We start from the raw sequence: 17,213 nt of genomic DNA on the forward strand, positions 1-17,213 counted from the left end.
GGAGCTGCTTTCCTGGCAAATGTACTCATAAGCTATCCTGGCAACATTTGCTTTTCATGAAGAGTCGATGAGGCAGTGGGGGCAGCAGGCAGTGTTGCCAGAAGCTTGGAACTGATGGGCAGCAGAGAAGGGGCAGAGGCCATGACCTTGGGGTGGTCAGCAGTGCCAGGTGTCTGCCCTCCAGGTCTCAAGTCTGTGATTGTGCAGAGACTGAGCAGACCGGGGCTTGCCGGCCAGTGTGGCTCTCATGCAGGTGATTATCGGGGTTGCTTTCTATGTAATGTTCCCTCAACCCCATCCCCCCCCCCCCACCAATTTCTGTAACTAGCAGAAATGATGCTGCGTTTCCTTGATGAAGCCTTGAGTTTCCTGTGGAGATGTAGGAATAGCACGATTTGGCTCACGTCAAAATACTTTGCAGTGAAGCTGCACGGAAGAGGATTCTAGGCTTCCATTTGACGTTTTCAACAATGCCTGAGTGTTACAGGACCGTCTTGCTTGTTAAAAAGCACCAGATGAAAAAGGCTACTGGTTAATAAAGGAGACTTTTTACATTAGCACAGAGAGGGTGGCTTGAGATAAATTCAGCGTAACGTAGGTGTGTTTGTAAGCCATCAAAAGGACCATCTCTCTGCTGGCGACACATGTTTTCTGGTATTGGTTTTGTTCTGAAAAAGGATGACTGGCATTCGGCAGAGTCATTCCAGAATTCACCTGGAAGGCGTCCACATGGTGCCTTGTTTTCTCCTGACATTCTGGGCACCACGAGGAATCATTCCTGTCTTCAGCACTAGCAGGAGACTTTTCCTGAACACCTGCTCCTCTTTGGCGTTGTGGGTGTGAAGGGGTCAGAGTGACCCTGTCTTCATGGAGCTTTCAGACACCATGGGGATAGTGTGGCACAAGTGTCGGGCTCAGGGGGGACAGAGGCTTTCCCCCAGAAAACAGCTGCCGATTCCAGGATGGTCCTAGACCCCTCCTCCCTCTGTTCCTCTGCGTCATGTTTGAATTAGGGCTGTTCTATCGTAGCAGGGGTGTCATGTTAACTGGAAGTGTGCTTTTTTACTGGGCAGTAAGTAAATTAATGGTACATTTTCCAAGGACAGCGAGGTTTGATTTGATGAATCCAGTGGGGGAAAGGAGAAGGGGCTTGGCTGTGTGGGGATGTGTGTGATGGGAGCAGAATGGAGCAGCCATGCAGGCTGTTGGGATGGAGGGGCCACGCCCGCATTTCCATGGGGTCCGTCGCTGTTTGTGCCACTAGACCTGAACCTCTGTCTCTACAGTAGTAACGCATCATTCACGTCCCAGCAGGCCAAGTCCTCAGGAAAATGGGGCCAAAAAGTAGAAAACCATGACCGTAGAAGGTAACAGCACATGACTGAGCTTTCTGGGTGGTGCGTCCTTGTGATAAAAACAGTCCTGAGCTGAACACCAGAATGAAAACGAACCGTCCTCCGTGCTGAAGTCGGAAGAGGTGTGCTTGGCTATCCACAGTGCCTGCCTGTTTGGGCGGTGATTACTGCAGGTCACACGTGCTGTACAGGAGGAGGGCAGTGAACTCTGGAGCCAGGCTGGCCGGGTGCAAGTCCCAGCTCCATAGCCAGCTCTGTGATCTGGGACAATTCACCTATGTCCTCTGCCTCTCGGTTTCCTCCTCTGTAAAAGGGGGGTAATAGTCGCATCTATCTGAAAGGGCTATGTGAGAATTAAACGACCTTGTAAATGTAAGGGGCTGAGAACAGTATCTGCTCTTGGTGAGCAGAAGGATGACCAAGGAGGTGACCAGCAAAATACCCCTTTCGAAGCCTCAATACTGTTCCATAGTGAGCAAAGACACAGCTCCTCTATGGACGAAGCCATTAATAGTCGATCCTGGCAGGCAGAGTGCAGATTCCTTCGAATCAGAAATTTGAACTCGGGCCAATGACTGCTGTACTGATTGAGTAAATCTTAGGATTTGTTGTTAATGGTAAAGTCTACAAAAACAGAAACAGTCTGAAGGAGTTGGAGAGGGTGTGGGCTCAGCTGCAATCTCTCCTCCCAAGGCCGTTGGTTAACATCATCTCCAGCCCTGTGGAAAGACGGCAGCAGTGAAGAAAATGTCAGACAAACATTTGGTGTGTTTGTACACTTCTCCCAGAAATCCTAAATGCTTTGCATGTTTCAGCTAATAATTCATTAAAATGGATTATGCTGACCATTTTATAACCTACTTCACTGCTCTCCTGTCTAAATCCATCCCTTTGTGACACATTTTTTACACTTGGCTCATTTTTTCAATTGTGTTTGCTGTCTTACTGCCATGTAAAGGATAAACGTGCATGTCTATGTTGATTTGACTGAGACAGCTAATGCTAAATGTCTCTGTTCCTTGAAGGTTGACTTGTGATGGTGTCATTTAAGTCTCTTACTTTTTCCCCTTGAGTCAGCAAAATATTCCATGTTACTTTGAGCAAAACTTGCTCACTAGTGTTATGGAGGGTATAAAAGCAAATGGAATAAGTTTCCTGCCTTCAGGAGGATTGAAATCTCAAAGTCGGTATGACAGCATGGATGGGAGTAAGCTCAGTTTGCAGCTTTTAAAACATGGAATCTTTCCTCTGCCACTTTTAATGGTGAGACCCTGAGCAAATCATTTCCACAAGCATCAGGCTCCCCATCTATGACATGGAAGTAAAAATAGCAATCTTGACAAAATTGTGATGACTACAGACGTGTACCTAACCTCTTATTTACCGCCTCCCGATAGAAGATATTGTAACTCATCCCATTTGAGAGCAGGTGGTGATCACCCCATCCTGTGAGATTCAAGTATAATAATTATCTGGAATCCCCCATCTGCAGGTGAGGAAGACCCAGCAGCCCTCACAATGTCTTCTGGAAACTGGATTTTGTTTGAAGGGTGAACTGACTCCAAGTTTCTTCTGTTTTCACGTATTGTCCTTCCTACGTGTCTCCTGGGGTTTTTCCCGACCTCCCAATCTACATTAACCTGATAACAGCCAGCTATGTTTTCTAGAATTCCCCTAAATTGACTCATGCCAAATACTGAATACAGTAGATTGGGAGGGTTCATTAAATCACGATAGAGCATCCTAAAGAAGGAAAGTAGACACCTTTGTTCTTAAAGGGTCTTCAGCCATCCCACCCTGGAGAAGGTTGCTGATTGCCTCTTCTCCTCGGGCAGTCTTGTTACTATGCATCACTTTTTTTTTTCCTGAGATGAAGTCTCTGTCACTCAGGCTGGAGTGCAGTGTCATGATCTTGTCTCACTGCAACCTCCATCTCCTGGGTTCAAGTGATTCTCCTGCCTCAGCCTTCCGAGTAGCTGGACTACAGGTATGTGCCACCACACCCAGCTAATTTTTGTATTTTTGGTAGAGACAGGGGTTCACAATATTGGTCAGACTGGTCTTGAACTCTTGACTTCGTGATCCATCCACGTTGGCTTCCCAAAGTGCTGGGATTACAGGCGTGAGTCACCGCACCCGGCCTGCATCACTTTTTATGCCTCGTCTTCATCCTTACAGCTTCTCCTTCCTAGGGGCCTCAACTCCCAACCCTGGAGTAAGGGTCACAACTGTCCATCTTCATGCAACACAGCTTAGTTCCCCTTCTTCTCCTCCCCACCATGCCCTATGGGCTGCTTTTCTACAACCAGAATGGAGACCCAGGGAGATCTGCTAAACTAAGACAGTTCTCACCCCTGGGAGAAAAATCTACTTCCCAGTTCTCAGTCCTGCTAAACTATTGTTAAGATAAAGAAGGACCATGATAAATCCTATTGGCTAAGAGAAGAAGATTCTCCAGGTTGCCATAGGACAAGAGAGGAAGTGACAGAATCTGCAGCCATTTGGTCGAATATGTGATATGTGAGTCATTCTGAGGAATACGTTAAAATTCTGTAGTCAGATCTTGGAAAATGATATTGCCAGTAGAGGGAAGAATGTAACAAAAAACCCAGGCAGAAAACAAACAAGTGTGTGTGGAGAAGAACAATAATGTGATGTGAATGAAGGGTTCGGTGTCATGAGTGAGAAATGGCTGACCGAAAGTAGGGAGATGCAGAGAGGAAGATACCACGGGAAGACTGAACATCACATTAAGTGATTTAGGTGATTCTGCCTGCAGTGCAAATATTTTGGGCTCTGAAGTGAAGTCATCAAAAGGTTTACGTCTGTAATGGAGGATTGGTCTAGATAGCCTCTCAGATCCCACTCGGCTTTGAGATCCTTGATTCCGGGTCACACCTGCGGGTCTGGAGGGCAGTTCTTCAGGGTCATGAAGGAAGGATTCCAGGAGGCTGGAACATGAAGGACATTCAGGTGACCACATCAAGAGATCAAGTGGGGTAACAAGAGCCTGAACTAAAAGGAATGCAGTGTAAATATGAAGAAGAGGAAATGGGAAACTGACTAGAAACGATAAGTAGAGAAAAAGGGAAACGTGTGATTCCAAGGTTTAGAACAGTATTTGTAAGTTACAGTCCCACAACTTCTTGCATAAACAGTATCTAAGAGAGTCATTTTAAAAAGAAGAGCAAACTTCCAAGTTCCACTGAAAGACATCAGCATCTCTGTGGAGTGAATTGGGGAAAGAGAATGAAGAAGTCTGTTCAACTTTTAGACACACAAAATGTGAATTGAATTGCATGAGTGACACCAACAATGTGAAGATATTTAACAGGAGCTCTTTTTTCCCTTTTTGGCCTGTAGTATTTAATCCTTCTATCATCATTATCGTCCTTTCTCTAATTTAATGTCTTTGAACCTTGATTCAAAAATCCACTATGTATAGGTGTAACATGTTTGTGAGATTATTACTAGACCCTCTAGGAGGTTTCATTAACCCAGTTTTGATAGTTCAGGTAAGTCCTCCACCATTTTTTTTCCAAGTTGTCTTAGCTCTTTTGGGTTCTTTAAATTTCCAGACACATTTTGGAATCTGCTAGTTCATTTCTACTGAAAAAAAATAAAATAAAATCATGCTGGGATTTTGATTGGAATTGCATTAAACCTCTGATCCACAAGGGCAGAACTGACATCTTAACAATATTGAGCCTGCTGATCCATGAACACAGTATATCACTTCATTTATTTAGTTCTTTAATTTATCTCAGCATCACTGCCTGCTTTACAGTGCATAGATCTTACACATCTTTTGTCAGATTTAGTCTTAATATTACTTTGTAAATTTCCATTTCCAATTATTTCTTTGCCAGTGTATAAAGAGATAAATACTGCTTATGGAAAGTTTGCAAGATACAAGCTAAACACAAACTCACTTATTAGTAAGTAATTTATTATTATTAGTTTTAGTGGCTTTTTGTGATTTCAGGAGATTTTCCACACGGGTGATCACGTCACCTGCAGATACAGATAGTTTTAAATCTTATTTTCTAATAAGGGTGCATTTTATATGTTTTAACTTGCCTTATTGCACTGACTAGACTCCAAAAAAATGCTGAAAAGCAGTGAGAAAAAAGTCATCAGGTGGGATGGAAAATACAGGCCTTGTTCTTCCATTTTGACCTGAAGCACCCAGTGTGATCATTTTCTCCTTTGATTTTTCTGAGGACTTTTTGTTTCCTTTTTTTCCTTTATTTTTTAAAAATACACTTTATCTTTTAGGCAGTTTCACGTTCACAGAAAAATTGAGGGAAAGGTGCAGAGAGACCTTCTATATGCCTTCCCTTCCCCCACGTGCACAGCCTCCCCAACTAACAACACTCCTGCCCAGAAGGAGCATTTGTAATAATTGAAGAACCTACGTTGACATATTGTCACCCAGAGTCCACAGTTTACATGAGGGCTCCGTCTTGGTGCTTGTTCTATGGGTTTGAACAAATATGTCATGACATGTATCCACCATGATAGCATCGTACAGAGCAGTTGCACTAAAATCCTAAAAATTTCCGTGTTTCACCTCATCATCTCTCCCTCTTCCCAACACCTGGGAAGCACGGACATTTTCACTCCATAGTCTGGCCTTTTTCGGGATGTCCTTTAGTATTTAGTCTCTTCCGAGGGGCCTCTTTTGTGTAGCCGTGCATGTTTAAAGTTCCTACGTGTCTTTTCATGGCTTGACAGCTCACTTCCCTTCAGTGCTAAAGAATATTCCATTGTTTGGATATATCACAGGTTATTTATCCACTCACCTAGTGAAGAACATTTTGGTTTCTTCGTTGCCTCCAAGTTTGAGCAATTATGATTAAAGCTTCTATAAATGTCCATGTGCAGGTTTTTCTGTGAACACAAGTTTTCAACTCCTTTGGATAAATACCTAAGAGTGCAATTGCTGGAGCACATGTTAAGAGGATATCTCGTGCCCATCAATGATACACTGGATACACAAAATGTGGCACGTATATACCACGGAATACTACGCAACCATAAAAAAGAATGGGTTCCTGTCCTTTACAGGGACATGGATGAAGCTGGAAGCCATCATTCTCAGCAAACTAAAAGAGGAACAGAAAACCAAACACCACATGCTCTCGCTCATAAGTGGCAGTTGAACAATGAGATCACATGGACACGGGGAGGGGAACGACACACACGGGGGCCTGTTGGGGGGTGGGGGCAAGAGGAGGGAGAGCATTAGGACAAATACTTCATGCATGCAGGGCTTAAAACCTAGATCATGGGTTGACAGGTGCAGCAAACCCCCATGGCACATGTATACCTATGTAACACACCTGCATATGTATCTAAGAACTTAAAGTAAAATTTAAAAATAAATAGGGAGTATAGTTTGGTAAGACAATGTGATAATTTTACAAACACAAAACATGTCATACGCACTTCCCCACCTCCCTCAAGTGCTTTCAACAGCATCCTGTTGCTGTTATTAAGAGAATAAAGCATCTACCATCATCTCCCAGCCCCTGCCTGCCTGCCTTCATTCTTGTCTTGTGCCACTTTCTCCCGTGTTTACTTCCTTGCACGTGCCTGTTTCCTGCTGCAAGAGGCATTCTGCACGCACCCCCATCTCTGTTTAGACCGTGGTGTCCCTACACTCCACCCCCCTCAACAAGCAACCTCTACTTCTCTCCAGACTGCAAGGGGATCATACCTTCCAGAATGCATCGGTTTTCTACCTCTCATCCCAAGATACGCCAGATTCTTTTACAGCATAAATTTAGAGAACCCCGCTTCCCTTTCTTTGGTGCGCTTTCCTCAATTCTTCATCAGAAACCCATTAGACTGATTGTCATATTAGTGCCCATTCTCCCCATCAGGCCGCAAGTTCGTGTGAGCAGGGGCCACAGTCATGTTGGTGAACCACGGTATTCTCAGTGACTATCCATGTGCTTAGAAAGTATTTGCTGAATGAGTAAATGGGTCTGCAGTTCCAACCAAAGCTAGAAGCTTGACTTTGGAAGAATGAAAGTAGATAACATCTCCAAAGCAGACCCCATAGCATGAAAAAAGAAAGGAAGAACGGAGGCAGAGCTGAAGGATGAATATTGGCACAGGAGGAGGTGAGAGTTTGATGTAGTTTGAACTACATCAAAATATTAAGAGTAGCCATTTCAGGATGACAAGAGAACAATATGTTTTTGTTCATTCTTTTCAACATTTGCCTTGAGTTTTTTGCCTTGAGTGTAGTCACTTTTGCAATCAGAGGTTACAGTGCTGGATGGAATGAGGCCATGAAGCACACACACCACCGAGTTTCTAACACAGAGCAATCTGTGAGGAAGGATGGAGACACAGGAAAGGTTCATTTTAAAGCAATGCAAGTGTTTTTTTCATAAAGGCAAAAGACATTTTTTGAAGTGTTTGCATCATACACAAGTCTGCTAAATTTGGTCAAAAAACAGAGAAAACAGTAACAGAGGAACACTTTAGCCCACAAGGAGACCAGCACACCCAGCTCGAGACCACTCCAGATGAGGAGTGGAGAGTGGTTTCCTCACAGCTGACCCACAGGATCGGGTAACACAAGCAGAAGGGAAACATGGGGACCACAGAGACATCAGACTGTGGACTTCATAGCAAGAGACAGCAACACAAACTAGCGGAGTAATTAAAAACTATGGTAAAAAGAGGTCCACATTCTATTTTAACCTGAAATCAGTGGCACGGGGACCACCACACCACCCTGCAGTTGCCTCCTCCCTCCCCCACACACAGCAGCCTCCTGGGACAACATCCTACTTCCAACTTGCAGTTGCCTCCCGTCCCACCCCCCCACAGTGGCCCCCTACGACAACATCGTACTTCCACCCTGCAGCTGCCTCCCATCCCCAACACACAGCAGCCTCCTGGGACAACTTCCTACTTGCCGGCCACAGCCTGGAGCCCCCAAAGCATGGAGGGGCTTAGCGAGCCACACAGCATTCCCCCTTCACACCTGGGAAGTCAGCCCCTCACTGAAGTGGGTCCTGCCCCCACCAGCTGTGCACGATCAGAGGTGTGAGGTTATGGACCTGGTCACCCACTGTGCAGAGAGGCGTGAGGTCATGGACCTAGTCACCCGTTGTGCACGATCAGAGGTGTGCAAGGTTCCAGACCTGGTCACCCACTATGCACAATCAGACGTGTGAGGTGATGGACCCGGTCACCCGCTGGGTATGAATAGAGGTGTGGGTGGTTAGTGACCTGGTCACCAGCTCTGCACAATCAGAGCCATGCGAAGTTGCAGACCTGGTCACCAGCTGCACCCAATCAGAAGATTTTGAGGTTAGGGACCTGGTCACCTGCTGTGCACAGAAGTGTGAGGTTATGGACCTCGTCACCCGCTGTGCATGATCAGAGGTGGGCCAGGTTAGGGACCATGTGCGTGGTGATGGACCTGATCAGCAGCCAAGACACCTGACGTTTCCAGTGTCATCCCGGCTTCTTTCAAAACTGGAAAAGTCTTCAGATATTTCCCAAAAGCTTGTCCATCTTTGAAAACGATATGCGTGTGCACAGGTGATACCGATGACTGAAGATTGAAGATTGAAGGTTAGAGCATTCCAGCCCCATGCCCATGTCCCATCCCATCTGCGAAAACTTGAGCACAAACATCTCCCTCTCTGAAGCTCCCTGAACCCTGTGGCAGGCCTGAGACTCAGGTCCAGTGTCCTGTCAGTTACACTGAACAAAATGTAATTCAACACTGGCCATGGGCCCTGTGCTTTAAAAACCACATATAAATCTCCCAAAGAACTACAATCTATGAAAGCTTTCATGGCTAGTATTTTAGGAAGACTGATCAGTCTTGACCTAAATCAAAGCCGACACTGCCCAAATTCACTCTAACCCCAGCTTCGTGCACAGGCAGCCATCGCCTGGCCGTCAGGGTGACCAGCAGCCTGGGCACAGACAGGACCAGCGCCGGTCCCTCCCTGCACCTTAAGGGGGCTTCTGAGCTGCTGTCCATGATCAGTGATGGTGACGCCCAGAGCAGCTTTCCGGGAAAGCAGTAAACCTTTCAGGTCCTCACCTCACAAGGATGGCCATGTATAAATCAACCGCCTTTGTTACTGCCCTGCCATTCTCAAAGAGGAGATGGGTTAAACTTCTTTATCCACATGCCCAACACAAGGCACACCTGCCCCAGCACGAGGCTCATCTACTTAATCCCGGGAAACTCACACAACCCACAATCAGAGGCCGCACACAATCAGAGGCCGCGCACAATCCGAGACTGAGCACAATCAGAGACCACACACAATCAGAGGCTGCACAGAGACCACACACAGAGACCCACACAATCAGAGGCCACAAAGAGGCCAGAGGCCACAATCAGAGACTATACACAATCACAGGATGTGCACAATCAGAGGCCATGTACAGTCTCTGCAACCTCATCAGAAACTGTTTCTGACCATTCACCTGAGGCCACCAAGTTTAAATGAGAGGCCCAGGTTTTAAAAGACAGCAGGAGTTCTCTGAAGGCAAACTCCGTGCATTCCACCATCAGCACCATTTGTGCCTGTCACGGTCAGGAAGAACCACAACCACGTCTCGGTGCCCTTGCAGTGCAGGGCGCTGCGTTTCTCCCCCTTTCCAAACCCGCGGCGGCTCCTGGCGACCCAGCGCCTCTGCTCAGCCACACGCCCCCAAGGCCTTCCTCCCTCACCCCACAGGGGAGCTCCCGCAGCCGGGCTATCTGGCTCATCACTCCGATTCAGTCACTTACACCCTCATTCCAGGCTGAAAATCTCTTCTGAAAATATCCAAATCTTACCCACGTCAGGCTCCATCTTTTCCCCAGAGCTCCTCATCCCCTCCAGAGCAGCAGCCCTGGTGCCCGTGCAGCTGGGGCCTGTGGGCAGATCCGTGGGCTCAGAATGCCCAGCCCCTCAGCCCCTCTGTGTGTCCCCTTACTCCCTGCTCCCTGGCGTTAATGCCCTCCGTCTTCGATTTCCTGATAGGCAAAAGGGGGTTAATTCTAAGAGTGCTAACCGAACTGGATCACTTAACACCATGTCGGGCCCAGAATACCCCTTGATCAATGACAGGTATTGCTGCGCTGTTACCATTGCGCTGGGTCCAGGTTTCCTGTGAGCCCTTTAGGCTCTTTGCCGTAAAGGCCACTCAATGGTCCTGTCCAAGCCTGTCTGTGGCAGATGGACAGGTGAGTGGCCGATGCACACGTGTGATACTGAATGGGATCGTGCAAAGCTGGCCCCGCGTATTGTGGTCAACGTAAGAAAAAAGTCGCCCTTGCTTGCTTGCTGCTGCCCTGCGGTGTCCAGAAGGAGCCGCTTAAAGGCAACTGCGCCGCACCTACCTTCTTGGAAGGAGACGGCAAGACCAGACTGGCTGGAGCTGGGAAGTTGTGCGCTACAGATCAGGGCTGCGTAACCCAGGGAAGGCATCACTCGAAACACGTGCTGGAGGGCAGCCAATCCGACCCGACCGTCCACCTCCAGGGTCAGCCATGGGGCTCCACTTGATGTGTCATCCTGATCACCCCTCACAGAGCAAATGAGCCTTTGACTTCAGCCTGTCCTAGGTACAACATCGACTCCCACCTCCCACGTCCTGAACCAGCCTGTTCCGGGGATTGCTGTGGAGGTAGAGGAGCAGGCCCAAGACATCTAGTGGCATTTCCTGGCAAGGACACTCACCATGCTCGACCATAAAACTCGGGTCAACTGGTTTTTCGGAGGGACTGTAATTTACTTGTGGCACGCATGGATACTGATTGACCCAGGGAGGGGCACGGAGGAGGCTGAAGGAAAACCCATGGTGACTGCGCCAGGCATTCCCGCACACACCGACATCTTCAGACTGGGGCGGCGTCCTAGTCTTACAATCAAACCGAAAGCCCAGAGAAACTAGGGACCTTGTCCAAGACCAGCAACAGGTATGTGGGCAGCTGGGATTCAACTAAGTCCTTTCCTGGATCCATCCGCGCTGCTCCCTGCCCCCACTCCCACCACCCCGCCATGGCCCCCGATAGACACAGCAGGTCTGAACATCAGGCACCCCGCACGCAGAGTACGGAGCAGAGCCGGCTTCCGCAGTGGGATCTCACACACATCCCACTCCCCTTCTTGCCGAATGCCTCGGGACTCTGTGCGGTCAAGTCTGCAGATGTGGCCTCACTCTGCGCTAGGAGATCTGGGTGGCCGGCAGCGTTTTGCAGAGTGCTCCTCCAGACGGGGCTCGTCGGCTGATCCATGAGACACAGGACACCTGAGAGAAGGGCCGACAAACCCCACAAAGTCGCTCCCAACATGGAGAGGACAGGACCACAGCGGGGCTCTCGCAGTCCACGCTTTGGACAGGTCTTGCTGCAAACTGTGGTGCTCGTCAGGCGCGAGGAAGTTTCCCAGGGCAGGAGCTCTAAGTGACACAGCAAAAGCGACACAGGCGATGCAGCAGGATGTACTTCAGCTCAGGGCTCAGGAACCACGGGGTGCAGCGTGGCCTGCAGCAAACCAGACACATCAGAAGCCAATGTCCCACCTTTTACATTCAGTGACATTGAACGGAGGGAGTTATATGTAGCAATCATCTTCCTGGGGGACCCGTACAGCACGCATGACCACCGACACTGACCACGAGTCCTTCCTAGGTCCTGGGGGCTACCCCACTTTACACGCACGGTTCCATGCACAAATCTATGCGTGGCAGTTGTTAGCCCCAGCTTAGAGATGAGGAAAACGCTGCTGGAAAAGCTAAGTGAGAAAATCAGACTTCAGCACACCTGCCATCTCCAAGACCACTACTACTCTATGTGCTAGGGTCTCAAGGGTTGGGTGTGTGGCATTTTAAGTGACTAATTGTAGGTGGTTTTCTTCTCTCCTACACCTGTTTAGCCTGAACGTGCACGTACATGCTCTGCTGCAGGTGCACTGCCGTATGTAGACCAGCAATGCTCTTTCCTGCCTCGGGTTCTCGTCACTGCCTTCCGGAAAATCTCACCTGCTTTACAGCCAAGCCAGGTAGGCCTGGTCAGCCGCACAGTGAAACTCCTGCAGTGTCAGAGCTAAGTGCTGGCTGAGACTTTAACGGCGAAGACAGTGGAGTAATGGGGATAAACTGAGCAAAACTGTATTGTAACGCAGATGAACGTCTAGAAGCAAAAGAAACTGACACCCCTGAGAGCAGGCGACTGTCTCTTACTATGATGTTAATAGCAGCTTGCTGTTTCCAGTGTCTCCGTGTGCCAGGGTTTCCAGTCAGCGTTTGTGTTTATCTGCTCTTGGGCTACCTGATCAAACCTCTGCAGAGATCAGGGATATCTAAATTGACCCAGTATCTGCAGGCTGGCTGCTCAGAGGCCGTGGTGTGGAACGGCCAGGACATCGCTTAGTCATACGGGGCACAAGCATGTCACTTGCCACTCCTGTCTTTCTGTTTCATCAAACCCTCTTTTCTCCTGAATATTGACCATAGCAAAGTCATTAGCCTTTGAGATGCATTTGAAACATCAACTTGCTTTGTTCAAGAGGTTTAAGACACACATAAGTCTTTCTTGCCATGCTCAACACACACAGCCGGCCGTTTCTGAAGTCAGTGTTTCTGGAACAAAAGCCTTGGCCTGCCCCAGTGAACATTCACACTGAGCACACTGTCGCAAGGCTGCTTGGCCAACCAGCAGGGGGCAGGAGAGAGCTCCAGAGGCCACGTGGGGTCCCTGCAAAGGCGCCTCACTCCCTCAAATCAAGAGCGGTGCCTCCTGCCAATCCAGCGGCTTCCTCCAAGGGGAAGAGGCCTCTTCAGCTGCTACTGCACTGATTTCAGACGGCTCAGCCAATGGGGCAACAGATTCAACAGAGTTCCATGTTGTTTAAGGAAAACTTCTGTTACCAGGCAACCTTAGTATCATATTCAACGTAAAATAACCAAAAACATTGTTTCCAAAACAACATGCTACTAGTGCCTTATCCTTCAATGCTGCTTAAACACGGAAAAGTATGAGGAAAAAAGAGCATGGCACTTACTTCTTAAAAAATAACACCTTCCAGGTTATTTTTACCCCTATCATAAAGACTTAGAACTGTGGATTCCCTACAGGAATGTGGAGTGGGGTTGGATCCCCACACTGACCCAGCCTCACCCCAGGTCAGTCATCCCCCCACCACGGGGTTCACACCTCTCCAGGCCCTGTCACCTCATCAAGGAAAGGTGGCATCTCTGAGCTCTCTTCGCAGGAAGCACCCGAACGGGAGCTAGAGACACAGACACACCCACAACTACTTTGAAATCCTAAACATATTTAAGGACTTCATTATTAGTTTTTTAAAACTGTAAGAACAAAGTGACCCTGGTTTTAACCTCTCTGCCACAATAACACCGTGTACATCTGTCTTTTGCTATTTGTTCCTTCTCCAGCAGCTGCTGCCTGGCTGGCCGACTGCAGAAGAACAGCCTCTGGTACTCCCGGGAAGCCCTCGGTAAAAGCGTGAACACCACGATCACGTCTCAGGACGCCGCACATGTTAGGGTCGCCCACAGACCGCCATTCCCAGTGCCTAGAAGGCACTGAACGGGCCTCCTGCTCTTTGTAAATGTCAACTTTCCTAAGCTAAGTTTTCTTGAAAATTTTTAACTGCAGTCCACACGTACTTCTTTGTGTCTTGTTTTTATCCTAGAGGAATACTTTTATGGAAAATTAAGCTTGCAAGGTTGAAGGATTTTCTGAAAGTCGACTCCTAATCCTGGAAGAAAAAAAAAAATGGGCCAAATGTGGTGCTCACGCCTGTAATCCCAGCAGTTTCGGAGGTTGAGGCCAGGAGATTGCTTGAGCCCAGGAGCTCGAGACCAGCCTGGAAAACATGGCAAAACCCTGTCTCTACTAAAAATACCAATAATAATAATAATAAAGCTGGGCATGGTGACGTGTGTCTAGTCACAGCAACTCAGGAAGCTGAGGTGGGAAGATCACCTGAGCCCAGGAGGTGAAGGCTGCAGTCAGCCCAGATTTGCATCACTGCACTCCAGCTTGGGCGACAGAGTGAGACACTGTCTCGAAAAAACAAAAAGCAAAAACAACTGTATAAATCATTATAGAAGGGAGCTGGCCAGGCGCAGTGGCTCACGCCTGTAATCCCAGCAATTTGGGAGGTCGAGGTGGGCAGATCACCTGAGGTCAGGAGTTTGAGACCAGCCTGGACACTATGGCAAAACCCCATCTCTAATAAAAATACAAAAATTAGCGGGGCATGGTGGTGGGTACCTGTAATCCCAACTACTGGGGAGGCTGAGGCAGGAGAATCACTTCAACCCCGGAGGCGGAAGTTGCAGTGGGCCGAGACTGCGTCACTGCACTCCAGCCTGGGCAACAAGAGTGAGAGTCCACTTCAAAAAATAAAAATAAAAATCAAGGGAGCTAATGTTTTTCATTTAAAGGAAGGGAGAAGAACATTCAGTATTTATACCTCTCAAGCACACATCTCCAGTGGTGTCCTAAAGTATTCAAGATACACATTCCTACAAATATAGCTCAAAACTACTCACCAAGTTACATGCTAAAAGCACATGCATTGTAAGAATGCTACATTATATTTTTTGAGCATCTGTATCCAATATTTTAGCATACTGGCAGTTTTCCCTTCAGGTGCTGTATGCCTAAATTATTACATGTTTAGTCATTCATTTTAGAATTTATGACTATTATGCTTTAGGCAATAAACATAAGCTACTAAATTAATGACTTAGGGGAAAAGTTACTAAGTTAACTTGGAAGTTAAACTTTGCAAACTGAATTTGTTGGACCTCATTCAAGCTAGATGATCAGTTTTTTAAATTGTTTCCTGTGTGTTTCCCTCCAGGATGGAAATAGCTTCACTCTCATCCACTGTGCACACTGCAGCCCACGCCTCTCGTCCACCGCGCCACACTGCAGCCTGCAATTCACCCTGTACCAGGCTTTCCACACCGTACCTGAAAGTCACTAAGTATAACCAAGAAGGAAATGAAAAGCAGATAAATGACCTCCACCCCTACATCCAGCATGCAAATGTTAAACATTCAAAGTAAAACCAAAATCCCATGTTAGCTCACGATTGTAACTGGTAGAGTTATGTGCATGGCAATTTAAAAAGTCTAGTTAAGTAAAAACCTAATTGAGACTCTCAAGAAAGACATCTGCAAAGATTGACACTGAGGAGAGGACTTCACTCTGCATCCAGCCTGTTCTGGAAGCCACGGCCAAATATCAGGTTGTATAGATCCGAAAAGCAGGAAAGAACAAGTGTTGAAAGGTGTACAGTCTCAGCAATGTACAAATTCGATGTAGGATGCTCAGAAACCTTGAATTTCCAATCAGGAAACAGCAACATGAGCAAGTTTCCCAGCAGTGCCCACTTTCTACCTACGGCACGTGTAACAGTTACGCTGGCCACCTCCGGGGGAACAGAGGCTTCCTGGTCACATTCGCTCTGGCAGCCACACAGCTGGCCCCGCCAAACACCTGTCTAATACTGAGGAACCACTCTCTCCCTGGGCTTTGCTCACTCTAGCCAGGAGAGCATATTTACAGAGTACTTTACTGAGTCCTCGTTCAATGCGTCAAGCTTGTTGAAGGCAGGGCAACCCCATTCCTGGCCCAATTAAGTGAACTGAGCAGAGCAAATGCCTCCAGTTGGACGGCACTCAGTCACAACAGCAGTGGCCACTGTTCACAGGGCGCTGGCTTCGTGCCGAGAACAGTTACAAGCGTCTTCTCTCTGTCTGAGGAATGTGCACTGCAACCCTGTGGGGCCGTTTGCAACGTCCACCAGAGTTCTGAGGCAGCCAAGTCCAGGCTGTCCGTGGGCCTTGCCACGTGGCCGTCCACGTCCCCTGCAGATCAGACCTCACTGCAGGGACCACGGGTTCCAGGGCTGCCTTGAGGCACATGCTCCCTTCACCACCTCCTCCTGGCCCCTGACATCAACCCTCACCACTGCTGCCAACACTTGATTTTCTCATGGCTCCTGAGGGGCCTGTTCTGCCCTTCCCTGCTCCCTGCGTCCGGCTTGGAGGGTACCCACATCAACGCCAACGCTCACGTAATCACCAACCTTTCCACGGGACTTGATGCCTAGGAGTCTCAATATCAGAAAGTCAGATTCCTGTGCTTGTTGGAGAATTTCTTCCCATTGTACAAGTGAAGGAGATAAAATTCTAGGTGCCTGCAATAACCTCATTTCCACAACGAAGCAACTTCAGTAGTAGCACAAAACAAACAAACAAAAAAAGCTTTTTTTTTTAAACTTCTTTTATACAAGCTAAATACAATTTAATTTTTACATCCACGTTCTCATCAGCTCCCACCTGGTGAGCAGGCAAATAGTAATTTTCAAAGAAACAAATTGTTGCATAATTTTAACACTTAGCATTATCACTATTAAGCAAGAAGTATCCCAAAAATACATGATGATCTTGTTCTCACGTTCAAAAATTGATTGTCACACAGTGAAATAACACTTAATGCAAAGGAAATTTTCTTTTCAGATATCTGTTCTGGAAAAGAAAAAAAAAAGATTTCTGGCAAAGAGATAAACATTAATTATGTAACAATCCAAAATGCCTCTGGGAAAAATGATGTCATCCAATTAGTTCTTTGAAGTGTTACAAATGCAGCTGAGTTTTAATAGTAATTTCTCCATAATTATCAAAAGAGTCTTTAAAAATCTTAGTGCTGAAATAACTATAAATGGATATAATACGCAAAGCAGAAGAGTTAACATTTGGGGTAGATTTTGGCCCATATTTTTAACATATGCATAGTTGTTCACCTAGTTGAAGCTTATCCCTCTCCTCCTAGGCTCTTCA

General features: G+C 47.3%; 1 protein-coding gene across 1 annotated transcript in view; it reads right to left on the bottom strand.

The window, feature by feature from the left end:
- Window positions 1-324: 324 nt before the first annotated feature.
- LOC139361590 (uncharacterized) overlaps window positions 325-17,213 on the bottom strand; it is a 134,741-nt gene continuing 117,852 nt past the window's right edge. Inside the window, exon 5 of the mRNA XM_071090188.1 lies at window positions 325-2,074. Within this exon, the coding sequence (XP_070946289.1) occupies window positions 2,025-2,074 (50 nt within the window). The 3' untranslated portion in view covers window positions 325-2,024. The remainder of the gene's footprint in view (window positions 2,075-17,213) is intronic.

The sequence above is a fragment of the Macaca nemestrina genome, unplaced genomic scaffold (assembly GCF_043159975.1).
Source record: "Macaca nemestrina isolate mMacNem1 unplaced genomic scaffold, mMacNem.hap1 Scaffold_66, whole genome shotgun sequence".
NCBI classification, from domain to species: Eukaryota; Metazoa; Chordata; class Mammalia; order Primates; family Cercopithecidae; genus Macaca; species Macaca nemestrina.